Source organism: Lycium ferocissimum, chromosome 2 (assembly GCF_029784015.1).
Source record: "Lycium ferocissimum isolate CSIRO_LF1 chromosome 2, AGI_CSIRO_Lferr_CH_V1, whole genome shotgun sequence".
NCBI classification, from domain to species: Eukaryota; Viridiplantae; Streptophyta; class Magnoliopsida; order Solanales; family Solanaceae; genus Lycium; species Lycium ferocissimum.
In genome coordinates, this window is record NC_081343.1 from 36728384 (window position 1) to 36750911 (window position 22528).

The window sequence follows — 22528 nt, forward strand, 5'->3', positions numbered from 1 at the left end:
ATGCTCCTACTGCATTTATGGCGCTAATGAATACTATATTCCGACCCTTCTTGGATATTTTTTTTATTGTATTCATCGACGATATCTTGGTATATTCTCGTTCGAAGAGGGAACGTGCTGATCACCTCCGAAAGGTATTGCAAACATTGCGAGATCAAAGGCTGTATACCAAATTTTCCAAATGTGAATTTTGGCTAACTTCAGTGGCTTTTCTAGGCCATATTGTGTCCGACGAAGGTATTAAAGTTGATGATCGGAAGATCGAAGCCGTTAAGAATTGGCCCCGACCAACAACCGCTTCGGAAGTCTGAAGTTTCTTGGGTCTTGCTGGATATTATCGAAGATTTGTAGAGGGATTTTCTTCTATAGCAGCTCCTCTTACAAAATTAACTCAGAAGGGGGCCAAGTTTCAATGGTCGAAGCACAAGCGGAGTTTCCGAAATTGAAAGATAAGTTGATATCCTTTCTGTCCTCACCCTTCCATAAGGCACCGAGGGTTACACCGTATCCGTGATGCGTCGCGCGCGGGCACGGATGTGTGTTGATGCAAAATGGTAAGGTGATTGCTTATGCCTCCCGACAACTACGGAAACATGAGCAAAATTATCCAACCCATGATCTAGAGCTGGCGGCAGTGATTCACCCTTTAAAGATATGGCGACATTATTTATATGGAGTTCATGTCGATATCTATACGGACCATAAAAGCCTTCAATATATATTTAGGCAAAAGGAATTGAATTTGAGGCAACGAAGATGGCTCGAATTGCTAAAGGATTACGATGTTGAGATTTTATATCACCCTGGCAAAGCTAATGTTGTAGCTGATGCCCTAAGTCGCAAATCAATGGGAAGCTTATTGCATGTGCCAGCAGAAAAATTGGAAATGACTAGAGAACTTCATCGCTTAGCAAATTTGGGAGTTCGCTTACTAGATTCGGAAGACACTGGAATTGCTTTACAGAATATATCCCAATCGACTCTTACCTCGGATGTAAAGACTCAACAATATGACGATCCAGCTTTAGTTAATATTAAAGAGGGAGTGCAGCAAAATCGGATCTCAGCCTTCGAACTGGATTCGAATGGGTTTCTCAAAAATCAAGGTCGATTGTGCGTTCCAAATGTAACTGGGCTTCGGGACAGGATCATGTATGTGTTCATTACTCCCGGTATTCAATTCATCCGGATCCACCAAGATGTATCATGACCTCAAAGGCTTTTACTTGGTGGAATGATATGAAGAAAAAGATATTGCTAACTTTGTGGCTCAATGCCCCACTTGCCAACAGGTAAAGATCGAACATCAGAAACCCAGTGGCTTATTACAAGAAATGGAGATCCCAGCATGGAAGTGGGAAGTGATTAATATGGATTTTGTCACGGGGTTGCCCCGTTCTCGCCGCAAATTCGACTCTATTTGGGTGATTGTTGATAGGTTAACTAAATCAGCCCATTTCTTGCCAGTAAGAACCACCTATCTTTATTTGAAGACTATGCTAGGCTGTATCTTAAGGAGATTGTACGCCTTCGGGCATTCCGCTGTCAATTATTTCGAACGGTCGGAAGTAGCGCGGTTTACGGTAAAGTTCTGGAAATCTTTTCAGGAAAGTCTTGGTACTCGAGTAAATCTTAGTACGGCTTTCCATCCGCAGTCAGACGGGCAAGCTGAGCGAACTATTCAGACTTTGGAAGATATGTTACGAGCCTGTATACTGGACTTCCAAGGAAGTTGGGATGATCATTTGCCTTTGATAGAGTTTGCTTATAACAATGGTTATCATGCCAGTATCAAAATGGCTCCGTATGAAGCTCTATATGGTAGGAAGTGTAGGTCCCCTGCCGGTTGGTTTGAGGTCGGAGAAGCAAACTTATTTGGGCCGACCTTGTTCATCGAGGCTATTGAAAGGTAAAGTTTATTCGGGAACGATTGCGTACGGCTCGAGTCGGCAAATCGTATGCGGATGTACGACGATGAGAATTAGAATTTCGAGTAGGTGATTGGGTGTTTCTGAAGATATCACCTATGAAAGGCGTGATGCGGTTTGGTAAGAAAGGGAAACTTAATCCCCGATACATTGGACCTTATAAGATCATCCGAAAGATAGGACGGGTGGCTTATGAATTGGAGCTACCAACAGAGCTACAAGCGGTTCATCCAGTTTTCCATGTGTCCATGCTTAGGAAGTGCATTGGAGATCCATCCAGAATCGTACCTGTTGATGATATACAAGTTACAGAAAATCTGACATATGAGGAAGAGCCAATTGCTATTCTCGATAGACAAGTTTGCAGACTCCGAAACAAAGACGTGGCTTCAGTGAAGGTTCTATGGAGGAGTAAAGATAGAGAAGAGATGACATGGGAAGCCAAAATAGAAATGAAGTCCAAGTATCCCCATTTATTCCCCGTCACAAATGATACTACTCCGAAAGAATCCTTGCAAGGTTCGGCTACATCCGCAAATCACGTACAAGGTAAGAATTATATTTAAACCCCCCTTGAAACTTAATAGGATGAGAAGTATTATTCTAATCACCGTGCAATCGCGCGTCATTAATTACCGTATCAGGCAAGACTGGTGGCTAGGATTGTGACTTGTAGGAGAGATACCTTACTAACGTTCCGTACAAATTATTAGCCCTCGGGTACTCCAACATTCGAGGACGAATGTTTTAAAAAGGGGGGAAGAATGTTACACCTCGTAGTCGTGTATGTGAAATCTATTGGGCAGTAGTTGGTTAAGATTAGACGTGGTGCATTCATCTTGTGGTTACGAGGGTTTGAGTTCATATAGTAACCTATGGAAGACTCGGGGACCAAACAAATCAAGGAAATTAAGTTTGTCGAAAAATTTGAAATAGGATTTTGAGTCAACTTTGGAGGGGCATATCTCCACGTGTGTTAGGAGTTTTAAGGTATTTTAAAATCCTAAAATGAAGTTCGTCGAGTCTAGATTATAATGCAACAAACCGCTCGTCGATAGGATATCGGAGTAGAGAACTATAGACGTTACAAACTGAGTTGATTTAAGCGAAAACAGCTCGCAACAAGATCCGCTACACAAGTCGGCTGCGATGCTGCGGTGATGATGTAGCTACGGTCGCCACCCTCGACCCTATATAAAGGGTTAAAACCTTATTTTTTCATCCAAAAATCTTCTCAAAATTTCAGAAAATTCAGCAAAGTGAAGAGTCTTACATCACATAAAAAGTGAGAATTTTGAGTCAATTTCAAGTTACGGTGTATTAATCAAGGTCACGACAACGCGTAGTCTCGTTTATAATTTCACTCTCGCGTTGGAGTTCTTGGGAAACAAAGTAAATATTGAAGATTTTGCTACTTTAGTAAATATAAGGTATGAATCCTTGAATTTCTTCCTTCATTAACCTTGATCAAGGAATAGTTGTAAGAATAAAAGTCATAATTTATTGTGTTGAGGTTGTTGGCTTACCACGGATGAAGTTTGAAAGAGAAATTTGTATGAAATATATATATAATTGTCTTGTGGAATGTTGAGGATGTTGTTGTTAATGTTGTTGGTATTGTTTGGAAGTTGTTTTAGCATTTGGAGGAAGTCGACGATATAGGGAGAGTCTTTGCCCAAATTTTCGTAACCTAAATTTAGTCTTCCATGATTAGTACTTATGAGTTGATGGAAAGGTGTTGAAAATATGATTAATGATATATTTCTCGATATATATATATAGGCTCGGGTGAAGGGCAAGCCTCGATATAAGGAATTCTTTAAGTGGTGGCTCGACGGATAAGGTATGTAAGGTTTTCGTTTCCCTCTTCACTTGGCACGAATCCAATTAGTACATAAGCACGAGCGTTCCATAACGAATTCCATTTCATTCTTATGCTTTGTATTTTCAATCTTAAGGTTTTGTCATTTGCTTGGTTTCAAGACATTATTTCACTCATCGTCATCAATTAATCCTTTGGACTCGATATGAATTCCATGAACTATTCGGGGGTTAACGACCTTATGTCACCCCGAAAGACCAAGAATCAGATCCTTGATTTCCCATTCAAAAACTAGCCTCAGAACGTTGCTGCGGAAGGAAAAACAGAGTTCTGCGCAGAAAGCTTCAGGACATTGCGCTTTCCTTCCGCATCGCGGAAGAAAAGCGGAAGCCCTCAGAACCTTGCGCTTTCCTTCCGCATCGCGGAAGGAAAGCGAAACTCTGCGCAGTCCTTTATTTTCAGTTCAGTCTAATAATAGTATATACGTATATATAGATGTATTGCACTATTTTACTACACCGTGCCGCGCTATAGTCAGCCGGGCATGGCGCGTAGATGCGCACACCACTGCAGTGGGCATGTTATGATGTTACCCCGGACGCGGGCTAATGATGATAACACCGAGCCTTAATGGCCGGGCATGATTTTACATATATGACACCGAGCCTTACGGCCGGGCATGGATACTATATATATGTGTATATATATATATATATACACATATATATGAGCATACAAATGATTTCATCATGCATTGTATCTTGTGCCATTTCCAGATGTTCGATTTTCCTTTGCCTGTATTAGTGTCACATTTTTTCTTAATTATGTTGTTTCCCTCCGCCTTACATACTCAGTACTTTTATCCGTCGACGTCCCGTTGGGACGCTGCATTTCGTCTTTGCGGACTCGACGCATTTATCGAGGAGCAACCCCAGTAGGACTCTCCAGATCTAGCGGTGTTAGCAAGTGCCACTACTCCGGGCTTGCTTTCTTTTGGGTACTTTACGTTAGTTTAATATATGTATATAAGTATGCTCTTAGAGGCTCACGGACATTGTGGGATATGTAATTATTATGTGTGGCCTTGTCGGCCTTGTTTTGGCTTCTTGATATGTTTCTAACAGCCTTGTCGGCTTTATGATATACTTTATGTGTAGCGACCTTGCCGGTCACTTACGTACATGCGTGTTGAATTATTAAGTATTTTTCTATGTTGCCTTTCCTTTCCGCGAGCAAATATTCTTTGAGTTCTGGCACGTGAAGTCCAAGTAACGGTTAAGTTAGGTGACTTCGGCCTACAGGTCGGAGCTTTGTCATACTCCTCATCGGGGGTGTGAACGGTTTCCTCAAAAGATATTATGCTTAACGGGAAAGCGTGGCATGTGGCGCTACACTCTTTTTCCCTTCACCCGATTTTTGTCCCAATTGGGTTTTATGGCAAGGTTTTTAATGAGGTCGTGCTACTTGTCGATATAAGGTTTCCCCGGAGGCATCGTATAATGTTTGGAACCTCATTCTTTGCTTCCAAACATTGGGGTGCTACACACACACACACACACACACACACACACGATATATATATATATATATATATATATATATATATATATATATATATATATATATATATATATTACGGCTTAGTAATTTGAATGTCACCACCGGGACTACACAGTTGAAGTTGTATTCAGACTGACCACACTAGATGGCAGTCGAAGTTCTGTTAAGCTCAAGGTAAAGCTAAGGAAATAAACGATTTCTTACAAATTTTCTTACTTTTGAAGTATTGTTGCCATGTTAAGCAAATTTCTTTGCCATGATAATCAAAGTACGGTAAACAGACATATTTAAACGTTATGCCAAACAGTACATTTGCGCCAAAACGGATAAGGAGACGTCCTTTCCTAAGCACTGAGACATAAGGGCCCTCTTTTATAACAATTAAAACCTCTAACAAAGAAGTTAAGTCCGAAAAAAAGTTTTAGGGACTTGTCCGCAAATAGTAAAAGTACGATTCGGACGAATATCGATTTCGGAAAAGACAATCGAAAATTGTCTTAGTTCGGACCCTTCAGGAGAAAGGGCCGGTAGCACCCAAAGACTCAGGAGTAAAAATCAAACAGTTAGGCCTGGTCTTCAAGGTAATTTGTTTGTTGTTCAAAAGGCAGTGTGAAAATAAAGTGCAAATCAAAATCAGAGCTTCAAGCAAGGGAATTATTATCAAACTGTCTCTTAAAAGCCCGAAGGCAAAACAAAAAATGAAATTGTTCAAAGGAAAAACATAGATGAAGGCGTGCAAGCCCTCAAGTGAATCAAGCATAGGCACGCAGGCCTGACAAGACTACGGGAAATCAAGGAGAAGGTGGTACACCCTCCTCAGGAGTGGGGCTCCTAGATCTTTGTTATCGCAACTACTTTCTTCCGACGATTTTAGGCTTTCCATGGCGGACTCAGCAGCTGCAAAGTCCACATTAGCATCTAGCAAGGCCTTCCCCAGATCTAATTTCTTGTCTAGAGCCTCCTGGAAAGTATCCTGGCGAGACTTTAGATAGCAAGATCCCGCATCAGATCGGCTGTATGATCCTGAGCAACCCAACGACGCTGTAGGTTTTCCCACTTTGCTCTAAGTCGGGCGCGAGAGGCTTCAGAACTTCTTTGCTGTCCCCGAGCAGCTTCTAGTTCACTCAACAGATGATGGACTCGCGCCTGGAGGGTTTGGAGGTAGGAATCTATGGCTTGCAGGGAATTTTTCTCTTCGTCCAGCCGGTGCTTAGTCTCATCATAGTTCTGACGGAGGGAATGCTTCAGGGATTCGAATTCACGGCATCTTATCCAGAGCATTTTGACTTCTCGACTTAATTGGCGATTCTCAGCAATTTTGGAGTCCGGCACCTGCAGTTTCCCTGCCTCAGCTATGGCGGAGGTGGTGGAGGCATGGCAAGTGAGGATTTGATTGGCAAGCTGATACAACATCTTTTTCAGACCATCAGGCCCTAGTTTAGCGGCTGAAGCCTCACTGGCTTTGTTGGTGTTGTAATGCAACAATGGAGGGTCGAGGCCTGCATGATCCGAAGGGTTCTTTGGGCCTCTTTGTCCAAAGGGAGCATCCGTTCCTGTCATCCCTGGTGTCGGAAGGTCCTTTTCTTCTCCCTCAACATTGATCACGCCTTGGCTGTCCTGTACCTTTCTGTAAACTTCAATAAAGCGGCGGGGAGTTCGCACACGGGAGCCTATTCCTTCAGCCGGAGTTTCGATAATCCTCAAAGGGCTTCGGACTCTATGTTTCGGCTTTCGGTATGGTGAGTGGCGGCAGTCATAATGTTAGAAGAAGTCGTGGCGCTAGACGGGATCTTCCGAGTTGAAGATCTTCGGGCAAAAATCCCTATTTGAAGTTAAAAGGTTCAGTCAGGAAAAGCAGAGGAATGTGAGGAAGTGGATTCAAACTAGATTTAAAGTCTTACCGTGATTTTTCCCTCTCCATCATGCAGCAGTCAAACTTTTCCAAGTCCTGGTTATTCCCGCGGTGATTCTCAGTAAATCCAGCACCCAATCAAACATACCCGACATGAAATCCAGGGCCACAGGGGCAACTGTAAGGTTTGAAAAGGTTACGCGGAGGCGAGTAAATTTTTGATTGAACAAAAGAAAAAAAAATAAGAGAGGCAGGATTTACGAACTACGAGTATAATTCCATGTTTCTAGAAAAGGGCTCCGGAGAAGGATGGTGGAGAAGATCTGTTTGTATCATAACGAACCGATCATACCAACCTCAGTCGAAGTCGTCCTCGACACTGGTAATCAAACTGCAAGAGCCCCGGGGATATAAGTGGATCATTCCGCCCCGGAAGAGGCGTGGGGAGTAAAGCTGCATCAGATAGTCAACAGAAAAAGCTAGCCCAGCACGGTCGGTGAGGTTTTGAATACAGTAGACAGTTCTCCACAGTTGGGGAGCAAGTTGGCCCAAGCAGACTTGGTACCTGCGGCAGAAGGCCTCGATCAAATACGTACCGGCAATTCGAATCCGATTGTGAAGGGATAAGTATGGACCATGGAAAACCCTTCGACTGCTTGAGTCATCCTACCCTCAGGGCCAACGATAAGGGTTATGATGACGGGACCCCAGTTGCAATCGTCATAGACTTGGGGTAGATCATCGGTAGTGATCAGGGACTTAATTTCTCCAACCGATTCGTGGCGAGTATCTATGAGAAAGTCTCCCCTATACACGCAGTCAATAGGAAAAGTTTATGTCGAAAGGGATCCTAGGTCAATTTCTAAGGTGATGTCAGGAATATTTTCGGTTAGGGAATTGCCACTAGAACGAGAGGAAGAAGGGGTTGAATATGCAGGGCTTTGTAATGATAAAGTGAATATGCAGGGCTTTGTAATGATAAAGCCATGGCTGAAGTTGGTTTTCTTTGCGAAGAAAGGTTTAAGGCTTTAATAAAAGAAGCTTGAACTTCGCATAAGGAAAGAAATAATTTACTTGAATGATGGGAAAGATTCTGAAGTTTTATAAGGAAGGAAGATCTTTCAAATTTCGTGAATCGTGGCATCAGCAGGGGATGTGAAACGCCAATCATCGCCAACCTCATTGATTTGTGGCGTTTGACATTTCGAGTGAAACATTGTAGCGTTCCAAGTTCCCGCATAATCGGAACAGGTTCAATACTCTTCCACTTCCCGAGAAAACCTATTCGAATCCCAAGAAGTGGGGGGACTATCTGTATTGGGCAAAATACGGAGGATACAGCTGAACCAATACGGTTGCGACACGTGGCATAAGGGATAAAACACTAAATGAGCCCTCATTGTTATTACCGGTTGCGGAATCGTGGTACCGGAGGAAGCGACAGGTCTGGTGTGGTGCTACACGTTCTCCGGACCAGGGGCGCAACAGTCGTCCTTTATAAGGCAGCTTAAGCGTTATAGATTCAATATTATTACATTTTATTAGCCCTCTTCATTACCCATTATTGTCACTCATTAAAAGCTCATTATGAGCAGGGGGGTGATATATGGAAAATGTGTCCCCTACTCTTAAGTATAAATAGAGATAGTCATTCCATTGTAAAGGAGATGAGATTCAAGCTAATATACTCAGTTCTCACTAGTATACTCTGTGCTATTTCTATTTTTAATTACTTATTTATCAAGTTCCGGAGCCACGACCTACCTTGACAAAAGAACCTCAGCCCGGAATTAGCATCGGCAACTCAGGCTATTTCTTACTCTTCATTGTGTTTACGCATATTTACATTTTTCAATATCTTAGTCATACTGGTTGCTATGATCCAGGTGTCCTTGACCACGTATATAAATTCAACTGAACTGTTTTACGGGTAAACAATTTTGTCGTGGATTTCCATCTTATCAGCGATTGTGGTAACATGATGTATACCGTCTTGCAACTCCTCCGTTTTAAGCTGGGCGCCTCCTCTGAAGGACATTCCCCTCAAAAAAATGACAAAAAGGGGTCGCCTCTTTTTTCAGCCCAACAAAAATTTTGCACCCATTTAGTGATATATTAGGCTGGCCCAGATCCATAAGCCCATCAAATTTTGGTTTTTCTTTTTTCAGGACTAGCAAAAGTTTACAAATCATGTAAAACTTGAGCAGGAGATGACATCATTAATAAAGCCTGACATTCATCTGATTCTCCGCCACTCTCAGAATTATCATTATTATTGTTGCTCAAAATTGTTACCAATTTCCAACCTTACTATTATATCGGCCTTGAGATTCAATTCGATCCCTTCTCTTCATTACAATACTAGGATTCCTATGGCTGATTCTACTTCTAGGTCTGCAATTACATTGTTTACCTTTCTTTTTATATAAGCATTTGCTATACGTGCACAATTATATATATATCAGACCCCCACTTGTGGGACTACACTGGGCATGTCGTATTTCTTTTTTAATAATTCGTAGCTAAATTGCTCATAGCTAACAGAACAACAACATACCCACTGTAATTTCACAAGTGGGGTCTGGGGAGGGTAGCTAACGGAATTTTATGATAATCTGGTGCTAAATAGGATTAATGACGGATTTACTGTTTAGATACGGAATTTTTCCATCGCTAATTCTTGTTTTCTTAGTAGTTACTATGATGCTTAGTAGTTAGAATTGCATTGTCATATATGCTGTTGATTTTCGTGCTCAGAACACATAGAGGTATATCCGATGTATAAGCAATTGATTTGATGCAAGTCAGAATATATGTGTATATTGGAAACTAACAGATTTTTTTTTTTTTTGAGAAGTTATGTAGTATATATAAGTTTTAAGATGTGCAATAACTGCCTTGAAATTTAGATCCTCGTTTTTATTTTTCCTATCATTATCTGCCGTAACTTGTGGTGTGAAGATTCTTTTACGTGTGTTAAACAGGGTTGTGCTGCAGTCTGAGTGTGGTGGAGATGGCAAATCTGAAAATGTGAGTCCTAATTTGACTGAGATTATTGTAGTACGTCATGGCGAGACAGAATGGAATGCCGATGGTAGAATTCAGGTAATTTCCTGCCTCGTATTAGCGTTCTGCTGTCTTTTTTTTTTTTTTTTTTTTTGAAGTATCGACATGCAAAACTTTATATTTTGAATTTTTGGAGTATTTCTAATCTAGGAAGCTCCTTTCTAATTAGTTTGCTATCTAGTCTCATTGTGGTAGAAAATTTAGTCCTTTATAAAATCATCATAGCAGATAGAATATGTTTAGTCTCTCATTGTGAAAGAAACTTGGTAATATTTTGTACTCATTATTGCTCGTATTTAGTCCATTGTCTATATTTGGGAACACATTGAGGAATCTGACTATCGAAGTTATAGTTCAACAGAAAATGCATACAAGAAGCATGTGAATGTATGCAAGTAAAAAAGCATTTCAAAAATTTGAAAAGGTATATATGTAGTCCCTTAATTGTAAATAAAAAGAAATCAACATGCACCTCTATGGATCTATGTATTGTTTTGCTCATATCTAGTCTTTCATCAAGGTAGTTTGACCTCTGTACCTCATTCTCAATTTGCAATAGTTTTCTGGTAACGAATGTAAATATTACCATTAACAAACAAAAATAAATACACCAAAAGAGTACCTAATCTCGTACCACCGCCTTATAGGAAGGTTATTAAGAGTGTTAGGCCTCCAACAGAGCTCTAGTTACACAAATTTCTCTGCATCAATGTACTACATCTCTGAGCCTTCCTGGACAATTTAACTAAGTCTAGTCTATCTACAAATTCCTTCTTAATCTGTGTCACCACTCTTTCTGTATTTACAGTGAGGCCTTTAAACAAAAGTTAATAAAACAGATTAGTATTAGCCATCACCAGAGAATGGTAAGGATTTGCATCAGAGATGCGGCGGGGGCTTTTGGACATCTGGTTGGTTATTAAGTTGTACTTTATGACCCACAGGGGTGGCTCGGTTGGTTGAGCATGAGACTTCCATAGTGGAGGTCTCAGCTTCGAAACCCCCTACTACAACAGGGGATTTTCCTTATGGGTCGAGCTCATCGCATGGGGCTTGCCTAGTGCGGGTTATCTCTTCTGTGTGGTTTGAGGGCTGTTACACAGGAGCGGGGTTTACCCTGTGCGCACCCGAAGGGTAGCGGCTGCGGGTTCACTTGTCATCAAAAAACTACAAGCTGAGCTTTGTGTAACTTATATTCTTTTTCTTTTCTTTTTTTAATTTTCTTTTCTAACTGTTAAAATACTGGTGTCATCCTTATTTACATCCATGTGACTATAGATCTTTGGAGAGTGAGGTCCTATTGTTAAATCACCTCAAAGTTGGTTGGAAAATTATAGATGAAATACTATGAAGTTGCTCTTGTTAATAAACATAACGGACTTAATGTGTAATTTCTCTTTTCATAAATATGATCAAGTTTTACAATTTCAAAAGGAAAATGTGACCCTGTTTTTCAGCTCTTATGTATATTCACATCATATTACATCTTTTTGCAAAACAAATGAATTCCGGTGATTGGATACTTCATAATGCAAAATATAGGTAAGGTGAAACTTTTTAGCTAGACTATCTACCATGTGCTCTGGTTTTAACATTTTCGAAATTTCTTTTCTCTAATTTTGAGCTGCCTCGTTTACCTCTCCCCTAACTCATATGGTAGACTTAAATTACCTAATTCACTGGGGATGATAGCAGGTTTTTAAGAACCTCACTGAGATTGGTGCATTGCAGATGAAGGATCCTATCTGAACAAAGAGGATATATTAGTTCCATTTTACATTAGACCATAATCAAGCAATTTTCTCTTAATAAGAAGACTCTTATTTAATTTTGGGATTACACTAACCACTCAATTTCGATGTGTCATTTCGAAGACCTTTCCTGCATCTACATCCTTTAAGTAACAATTCAAACATGTTACATTACCAGTATAAAATACCAGCAATCACCTTTATCATTGCATTTAGTTTTTAATTTTCTTTCAATTGCAGAGTGCTTAATTGTCTATTCATTTGATCACTAGAGTATCCACAGGCATAAGGTCTTGTAATGCACCTTGCTTATTTGTATGAAAGTGAAAGAAAAGTACGTTTACCTTTTAACTTGACCTAAGTATAGCGATTTTACTTTTATGATTCAAGTTTCTTTGTATAGCCTGGTGAAAATTGTAAACCTAGAGTATTGTGTTAAGTATTAATATCTGTTTACAAATTTAGGTGCAGAAAGTTTCCTCTATTATTGAAGAATTAAAAGCTTGTACTATATTTTGGAGTTTCCGTCTATGTTGCTCGGACTCGGGTGCGGGTGTCGGATACGGGTACGGATCTAGAGGTCGGATTCGTCACGATCTAAATTTTAAGATACGAGGGTACGGATCACAGTACGGATACGGGTGCGGGGATTCGGCAAAAAATAATTCAAAATCCTAAAAATAGAGTTATAAAACCTAAATTTTGAGATATTATGTGGAAAGCTTGAGGAGAAAATATTGATCAAGAGGAGAATCTCGGAAGGAGATAAAAGGAAAAGGAGTAACATAGAAATTTCTATATACAAGTTATTCCATTTTCTTCAATTTCACCATAGCTTTTTGTTTTGATTACATAAATCATTGAATCTGTCCGGAATTTCTCCCTTGAGTTTGGTCAAAGTACCCAAAATTGGTTGACTAGATCGGGTACGGATCCCACACCCACACCCACACCCATGTCGTGTCGACACGGGTGCGGCACCGAAAGTGAAGAGTCCGAGCAACATAGGTTTCCGTAACAAAAAATTAAAAAGAAATAAATATATATGGCAATGTAAAGGATATGGACGTTTCGACGTCCAAAATTCCACTGACAACATCCCCCAGAAACATATAAGCCCAACTTGCCTCAGAAATGGTTTGGAAAAGATGGAAGACTGGAGGTCATTCAGAAAGGGCTGTGACAGGGAAACTGTTCATAGTAGGGTATATACACATATCTTGGCCAAATAGCTGTTTAGCCAGGTGCACAAAGCATCGGGTGTTAGCAGCGTCCGGGGAAGGACCGCACCCTGATGTTGACAGCCTACCCTAATTCAAGTATTAGAGGCTGCTTCCACAGCTCGAACCCATAACCTATAGGTCACACGGAGACAACTTTACCTTTGCTCCAAGGCTCTCCTTCAATTTGAAAATTTGTGTCAGTGTTTTTAGTGGGAAGATGTCAACGGTGTAATGCTCATTAAGATTGTAGATGATAAAGTGCAACTTTATAAAGCATAAACGGCATATTGCAAAACCAGAGGATTTTTTTTTTGGTTCGAAAGGAAGAGGATCCCAGGAAATTTATTCGAACCTAATTCTTCCGAAATTTTCTATTCCAATAAACGGCCTTGTAGCTTGTATGGCAGCCCCTTTGGCCGACCTAGGCAGCTTCCTAGGACTCTCTAGAGTCCTCTAAGATGCCACCACTCCTTTGTGCTTCCATGGCCTCTAGTGTTCTTGGCATTGTCTTGGCCACTCTTCCACATGCACCCTCGTGCTCCCACGATACTCCTGGCTGATCTTCCCCAAGAGCTCACATCGACGGGAAGGTTTGGCACCTCGATGTCGGCTCTTCGCTACCTGGGGCTGTAGTATGTTCCAAGGGATCTCTCACTCTTGGGTTTTTCTTTTTCAAGTGCCACACCCATAGTAAGCCACAACTCTTTTTCAAGTATTATAAGAAGGGTGCGTGATATTTATTTTTTATTGTTTTCATATTTCATCATCAATTTTTGTATAAGATAAGTTGATTGAAGAAGTTTTATTTAATTAATAAAATTTCCTCTCTTTTTTTTTTTTTTTTTTTTTTTGATAAGGTAAAGTTTTATTTAAAAAACAGTATCAAGATGATACTGCGAAAGTACAAAGAAAATGCAGGCTAGATTACATTAGAAACCTAAGCAGTCTAACATGTCATCTAAATTCATCACAACATTTCCGTCTTTCCAATAGTACATGTTATGCATACAACTATATTTCACGGACTGCAACTGCTCCTTTTTGCCTTCGAAACACCTCTTATTCCTTTCTATCCATATAGTCCAAGCTATGCTAAGAGGAATGGCACTCCATATCTTCTTTAGGGATGCATCTGGACATGCAAAACCAGAGGAAATACGGGAAGAAAAAATTTAAAAACCCAAATCTAAGGTGGTTGAAAGTCCTTTTGGGTGGGCTTTGTCTAGTGGTAAGAACGCAACTTGTGATGTGTGGGTTAGGACTTAGGTGGACGTCATGGGTTCAAACCTTATCAAAAACAAAAGTTTTTAGTGAAGAAGGGTGGGTTGGACCCATTATCTGCAGAGTCCTACCGTTCGCCACGGGGCCTGGGAGATTTCTCGGTTATGAAAAAAGTTTTTTGATGTTTGGGTGCAATATGTTGCATAATCTTCTCTATTGGAGAAATTGTATTCACTTAGAACTTCTTGTAAATCTTAAGCATTTGGCTTTTTATGGGTAATTCTATTACAATATATGGATCATAAAAGAGGATGCGATAACTGATGCGTGTTTCATTTATTAACCAGGGGCATTTAGATGTCGAATTGAACGACATCGGGAGACAGCAAGCTATGGCGGTAAGTATATGTAGGACAATATTTTGTTTGTAAATTCTGTATTTCACTTAAATGCTTTGAACTTTTGGCATTGATGTACACTAACACTCCAAATAATTTTTTGACATGGGCACTTCTGCATTTTATTTTAAATATATATGAAATTTAAAAGAGAAGAAAGATGTATGGCTCAGCTCTTGTCTCAAGTACCAAGTTGGTTCTCTCCTTTTCTCTGTCTATCCGTTTCACTGACAATCTTTCCCTCCATTAGTGGTTATAGGTATCTTTTCTCACATCTTTATAAGTCAATAATGAGTAATTTGCTTATATTAACATATTTTATTGTGAAAAGATTCAAGTCCTCAGATACCACTTGTTAAGGGAGATAATCTATACCTTTCCCTGTTTCATTTTCTTTGTTTTTATTGTTGGGGTGGGGGGTTGGGGTGGTCAAGGTTTCCCAGCCTAAAAACTTAAAGGGCCTTATATGAACTTCAATCTTTCTTTTCTTTCATTTTCGTTTTTTTTTTCATTTTCTATTTGTGGGTTTTGGTACAACACCTGAAGTTAATTTATTCAAGGTGGCAGCCCGGCTCTCCAAGGAGACAAGGATCTCTGCCATATATTCATCGGACTTGAAACGGGCCCATGAGACTGCAGAGACAATAGCAAGGAGTTGTGGGGATCTAGAGGTATGAATTCAGTATGGATTTATATTGTCAGAATTCAAGCAGATTACAGTCATAATTTCAAATTCACTGTATTATTCACGTCATGTCCAAATATGGAAAGAGATTTTTGGTCGTTACTCAATTGGATAATGTGATAAATGAGAAGCATCTGGAGGTTTTTCTATTTATTAGTTAGTAGATGGAAGAAAGTTTTCAGCATTGTTTCATGATACCTATTTTATTTTTACAACCGGTTTCTTTTATCATTTGTTTTCAAACTATATTTTTTCCTGAATACTCTTGTTTTTTCAGAAATTAATCTGCTCTATCAGTTCTGTTTCCACTGTTTAAAGACTCATTCTGGAATTGCTCCTGCTTTTATCTTTCGCCCTTTTCTAATTCTCCGAGTATTTAGCTTTACATTTCCTGTGAACGCTTCACACAATTAAGCTATTGTTGCTTCACTTCTTTTTCTTCTTGTTAATGTGATTGTTATAAGCGTGAAGAGAGAGTAGTGATTGCATATTATGTTGTTGTCCTCCATTAGGTTTGTGTAAGAGCAGAATTGTATAACATAGCTCTTAATAAGAATGCAAAGGGTCAGTTCTGGAAACTGCTCTTCCGTAGTTCCATATATGGGGTAGTCAGTCAGAATGTTACAGGCAATAATACGAGGTATTATATGCTTAAGAGGCTTAGAAAGGGTTAGGGCTCTGTGTAACTGATATTCAAGATCTATGGTATTATGTATCTTCTATCCCGTCAAGCTTAGATTTACGAGGCAATATACGCTCATTAACAATGTTAAGGAGCTCATGCCCGTCCAATGTGGAACAGATGCAATTGTGTGAGTTTGACAAGGATATGAGGGAGGGAGTGGGAGCTGAGGGTTTGATATCTGAGATTTTTATTAGTAAAGCTGACTAGCCAACACATTGGAGTAAATTTAATTACTTTTATGTTATGGTTTTTGCTTGATATAGGTCATTAAAGATCCAGACCTTCGAGAGAGACATCTAGGAGATCTTCAAGGTATTTCTCTCCGTGAAGCAGCCAAAAGTCAACCAATGGCTTATAAGGCTTTTCTGTCTGACCGAAATGATCAAGAAATTCCAGTAAGTACTCCTTTTCTCCTATAAAAATCCAAGAAGACAGGAAAAAAGAAGTAGAAGAGCGCTCCATGTGTTGTTACTGCCATGATCAGCATTATCCTAATTTATTTGAATAAACTTGTAGTCATTGTGAATATAAGTTTTCTTCAATCTGCTTCTTTTATTTCTTCTTCTGGCAATTCAATCTGGCTTCGTCACATAAGCATGCCATAAGTGTGAGCTCTAAATTGGCAAATTAACCTAAAATCCATAATCAAGGAAGTTTAACTGCCAGAGGTAGAATCAAATTAGAATCAGGACTCCGAGGACATAGGATCAAGTACCCACTCCAAGACAAGAAAAAGAGGGGAAGGAACAGAGACTGCATGATCTTGTCTGTTTTATGAAGGGTTTGCATGTATTCATTTTCCCACCCCTTATTTGCAGGGTAGCGGAGAAAGTTTAGATCAGCTTTATCAACGCTGCACTTCTTGTGTTCAAAGGATTGCCAAGAAGCACAGAGGTATGTTTTAACTATTGGATTGATAAATGAGTGCTATATCATAAAGATAACTTGGTGCATATGAAATTTGTTTATTCACGATGTAGGAGAACGAGTGGTTATTGTATCTCATGGGGGTGCAATCAGAGCACTTCACAGTCGGGCATCCCCACATAGGAGGTCTAAAAGTAAGATCTGGAATACATCCGTTGGTATACTTCACTTGTCTGATAAGGATGCATGGACCATTAAACTCTGGGCCGATGTAAGTCATCTCAACAAGACAAAATTTCTGGACTCAGGTTTTGGTGGGGACAAAACTTCCGGTTAATTTTGCATGCCACACTCAACATTTGGGTTGCTGGCAAAGAGGTACTTAACATTGTTTGCCATAAATGGAAATATATAATTATCTTTGTAACCCTTTGTTAGTGGCCAACAAGGCTATTAGACAGTGGATACCCATTCTCCTGTTTCTTTTGTTGTATTCAAGTCTATTTCTTCTTTTAATAGCTTGAGGCAATATCTTGGAAATCTAGGTCATTGTGATCCGTTTATGGGACTCAATAATTCGCTTCTCTTTTCTTACCTCGATCCATGTGGGATCGATAGTTCTTCCTCACTTTACTCCATGTAATTCAAACCTTACAACCTACTCTTTGGCGGTGGAGGCAACTAACAATAACTTTACTCTCTTTTTTTCTGCCCCCTATTGTTGTTGGTTATTGCTCGATTCTGTTAATTACTAGCATTTTTTTGGCCATGCCTTGCGATTTAAGAAAAAATAAGTATGGCTGTCAGATACGGACAGTTGCAGCTCCTTGATAAGCATAAAGTCTAGAATGGGGATAAGATGATGAAACTCAGAAGATAGTTTGACATTATGCAGAAGGCTATATTCCTTCTGACTTGCAATTAGGACATTGGCATATTTGCATCATTGACAGTGTCTTCAGCGGAATGATTCTGCATGAATTTTGTATTAGTCAATGCTTGTAAGACGACAAAAAGTTTTTGTTGTTGAATCATTCGAATGTAGTAAATACTTGCAGCATAAGTTATTTATGTATATTATATTATCAGTATACTGTGATGTTTGAACAAATAGACATTTGTGTCAAACTCCGAATAGGAATTAATTAGACCAAGTATTATGACAAAACAAACTTCGAAATATTTAGTCAGTAAATGAGCAATCAAATACCATTGGTACCAACTAACGCTCTTTTATGGACGATCAACGTACGTGGTAGAGTCGTAAGAAATTCCTGTTTCTGTATAATTTGTAAGTCCCAAGCAATCATTTGAAGATAAATCTGAGAAAACTTGCCCAGTGTTGTCACAATTAAAGGTAAGAAGTCCAAAATGAAAAAGTTCATCACTTCTGGTCCCAATCCTCCCACCAAAAGGATTAAAGTAGAGATTTGACAGCTTAAAGTCTTAAAGGCAGCTTAGTTGTGCCAAATATATTGGAAAATGACCCTAGTGGTGCTGGGTCACCTGCACCACGACATCTGGACATAGTGTATATACAGTATACTTGTTGATTTAAAATCTTAAATTCGTCTTAATAAATCATTTCCTTCTTGGAGTAATATATATATATATATATATAGAGATGGTTGTTACATATCATTTCATAATGTATCGTATAATATTACTTTATTATATTGTGTTATATTGTACTATATTGTTTTGATAAATACGTTTGGCTAAATTATATCAAAACAAACATTATATTTAACTAACAACACAATACAATACAATAAGTAACAACCATCCAAACAAGCTGTAAAGGATGGAGAACTCTTGGAGATAAAATCCCGCTCTCCGATTTTCAGCTTTCGTTTTGTCTTATTTAGTTATCTTTACTTTTCACAATTCCGTGGGTTCCTTTTTCTGCCAATGCATGCATACCTTTTGCAAGAAAATGAATTTCTTAAATTAAGTCCACTATCGAAAAGATAAAGAGCTTGTTAAGGTAAAGAAAAAGAAGTGAAGAAAACAAACAAAGCATAGAAAAATGGACCAAAGGGATAAAGTAGGGTAGAAGAACTCCATGGACCACATTGTCATGGCTACAATTTGCTCATAGCGAAGAAAGATTGAGAGGGACAATGAAACCAATAGGACGGTTGTGGCTATTAGTTTGTCCCTATCAAATTCCCCACCTTATAACACCATCATTTTTTCGAGGGTCTCATCACTATACTTAGAATTGTAATTCTAATATTATATATTATACATGTCAAGTAAGCAAAATACATCTTCATCTTCCTACAAGACTAGATACCCTTTAAGAGATGATGCATCTCATCCATTGCCATCTACTCAAATTATATACTAGTATAAAGTAAAACAACTTTTATATTTTTATAGTCTTACTAAATTTACACCTATTATCACAACAAGATGCAATAGAATCCAATGGTAATTCGCGAACTGTTCATTTCAAGTATCGGTAAGATAAGAGCCATGAATTAGCAATGTGTCATTTGTTGCTTAATATAAGAAAATACTTTCTAGAAGGCAAAAAAAAAAACAATTTATTTTCTTGACTACGGATTTATGAAAGCTCACTTACTAGTTTGAAGTTGAAAAATTGATTTCATGCCAATTTCAAACTAAGTTGGAGTAGATCCTAAAGAGATATCACTTGCTTATGAATTTATCTTGAGTTGAAATCTTTTGACTCAATTTTATTCCAATTTTGTCAAGATAGCAACCCATTTTTCACCTTGAATTGTGACTTTTGCACTACGTTAATAATTGTTCTTTATTAGGAGGAAGAATCATGAATCCATCTTCTTTGGAAAAAAATAAAAAATAATAAGAAAGAAGAAGAAGAAGAAGAAGGAGGAAGTCAGCACCAATTCCGACAATGACAATATCCAAAAATGGTTTTAGAGTACACAAGTGGAACTCGAAAGACGATGATTATTATACTTTGTAAATCAGATCCAAATACTTGGCCGGCGGCAACATATATAGTGGCAGACAATTCTACCTCTCATTTCTTCTATCTATGTCCTTCCAATGGATCTGCATCCTACTTGCAATCTGCATTTTTATCAGATAAATTGATAGCTCTCTTCTTAACATGTACTCCCTGCCTTAGTTTAACTAAATACATAGTTTTTTAAGAAAATAAATGAGACTTTTGAGTTTTATGATCTTAAATTAAAGATGTGTATAATGTAACAAAATACCATGTGAATATTGACATCTTAAACATATGATGTTAAATATAGGGGCAAAAAAAAGAATTACTAAATATAGAAAATAATATTCTTTCGAACTAAAAAAAAAAAAAAAAAAAAAAAAAAAAAAAAAAAAAGCAAAACGTTAAAATTAACACAAAGGAAGTATACACCTCCTCGGTCTAAATAAGAATAGCAGAAAAAAGTTAAAAGAGTTTTCAGAGTATGAAAGTTAGGACGTCTTATTTTGGATCTAAATTAGGACATCAAATCTCTAATTTTATTTTTGAAATAAAATGTAAGAGGACTACATATTATATTAGTGCATTTTAATGTAAAGAAAATGATATTGAATGATCTATCTCAAGCTACACGCAGTACTTCTGTCGTTAATACCAAGATGCAATTATTTCTCGATGAATGGTGGTGACAAGAAAAATCTCAATTTGTTACAATAACTTGCATTTCTCAAAACTTAAATTAGACGAAACTTGGTTGACGTTTTGTTTATTTGCTTTACTTTTTTGTGGGTTTCGGAGGGGTATTTTCCCTTGAAGGTGGGGGACAAGCACGAGTGAGATTCTGTAGTTGAATAGTTCAGATTTGCTTTACTTTTCAAAGAGCTTTAGTGTCTAGATACTTTGACAACTTTTTTTATGAATCATGAATGTATAACTTAATGTACATGCATTTCCTGTAAGATGTTTCTCTTGCTCGAGAATGTATGGAGGATTTGATGACTAGTAATAATCAGGAATAAACAGAAATAATTCAACGAGGCAAAGTCAATCATTATCTAAAATTAACACACACATTAGCTGTTGCACCTAGCTGTTTTAAGAAAAATTTAACTCGCCATATTTTTCGGTACTTACATTACATGCAAAATATGTATGTTTAGTAATATGTATTTCAACTTTAAATTGAGACTTTAACTCCATTAAATTATTTAATTTGACGTAAATGCTAAATGCAAGTATGTACTACTGTTTTCTTGGTTGTTCGAGGACTATTTTCTTTCTTTTATCTACTTTTTCTGCTTTTAATAAATTGAGATATGACATCTAGAGATATGAAAGTCATCTGTTTCAGGCCACAACCTTATTTTACCAAGTTATAATTGTCTCTAAAATTTTCAACCGAAGGACTACGGATTATTTTTTCAAGTGTATGTTGTTCGTACGGCTTGTTCTCATATTTTGTTCTGTCTTTTTTCTCTAGGTGAAACTGCAGGACATAATTGTAGTTGAACTTACATTGTGTAGTAAAATTATAGATATATTAGATGGAGCCATATGAATAACCGATGATTGTTCTAAATCTTTTTTCCTTTTCCATATATGCATCAGTATCTTATAAGCTGTATCATTAACATAATGAAATTTATAATGAATAAAAAAATAAAGGTCAACTCGACAAAGGTTTATTAAAAAGATGATGAGATGCTATTTTAAGAGGTACGTATGATGGAAAACATCATCTAATCTTCAAGAAGATATGGACATTTAAGGTCGTCAGAGTCAACCATCAAACCCTATGAAGATGCATTACTATGCTTACCTACTTCTAGAAAACTAATTATTGTCAGTACAAGGTATAGGATCTACATAGAACATGGTACTCTATCATATCACCTAACAAAAAGGCCATTTATATATAGTTAATTAATTACAACAACAATTGCTTTATCTCTCAAAATAAATCTACATTTTTGTTTTAAAAGACAGTTTTCTTAAACCAAAAAAATCTACACGATATTTCCAAAAACAAATTCAAACATAACTCCTTGTTAGAAATCTCTTCCGCGAGCGAAGGAAATGCATTTCTGATAATAATGATATTATTGGACAAGTTCTAAGGGAATAACTTTTATTTATTTAAGTATTTCCTTGCTATATGACGACTAAGAAAGTTGAAAGCTAATTTCCTTGATTTTTTTTTTCATTAGCTAACAGGGTTCATGGTTTAGTTAAAAACCGAACCAAACCACAAATTGAACCAAGCCAATTAAATAAACCCATAGTTGTTTGGGTTTGGTCTAGTTTAATTTTGAATTTTAAAAAATCGATAATATTTGGTTTGGTTTGGTTTTATTAAAAACAAACCGACAAAATAATATAGACAATTTTATAATTATATGTACACAATATACTATTTTTTATAAATAATTTTAAATACTTTGTTTACTCTTTCATCAAAATGTTCTTTATTTCTATTAGGCTAATGAACTTTATACATTAAGCCTGTTTTTTCTTAAAAGAAAT

At 37.9% G+C, this 22528-nt stretch overlaps 1 protein-coding gene across 1 annotated transcript; it reads left to right on the forward strand.

Annotated features, from left to right (window-relative positions):
• The first annotated feature begins 9335 nt into the window (after nucleotides 1–9335).
• Nucleotides 9336–17497, forward strand: LOC132036023 (phosphoglycerate mutase-like protein 4). Its single transcript, XM_059426246.1, has 7 exons — nucleotides 9336–9554; nucleotides 10147–10267; nucleotides 14771–14821; nucleotides 15382–15492; nucleotides 16455–16586; nucleotides 17010–17085; nucleotides 17172–17497. The coding sequence occupies exons 1-7, from the start codon at nucleotides 9373–9375 to the stop codon at nucleotides 17393–17395; spliced, it is 897 nt and encodes a 298-aa protein (XP_059282229.1). The 5' UTR covers nucleotides 9336–9372; the 3' UTR covers nucleotides 17396–17497.
• Nucleotides 17498–22528: the final 5031 nt, after the last annotated feature.

What these genes read in the sequence shown, in the direction of transcription:
- LOC132036023 (XM_059426246.1), top strand. Translation starts at nt 9,373, where the DNA reads ATGACATCATTAATAAAGCCTGACATTCATCTGATTCTCCGCCACTCT. An exon ending in ATGGCTGATTCTACTTCTAG is followed by an intron (nt 9,555 to 10,146) that starts GTCTGCAATTAC and finishes TGTGTTAAACAG; the next exon opens with GGTTGTGCTGCAGTCTGAGT. An exon ending in GAAATGATCAAGAAATTCCA is followed by an intron (nt 16,587 to 17,009) that starts GTAAGTACTCCT and finishes CCTTATTTGCAG; the next exon opens with GGTAGCGGAGAAAGTTTAGA.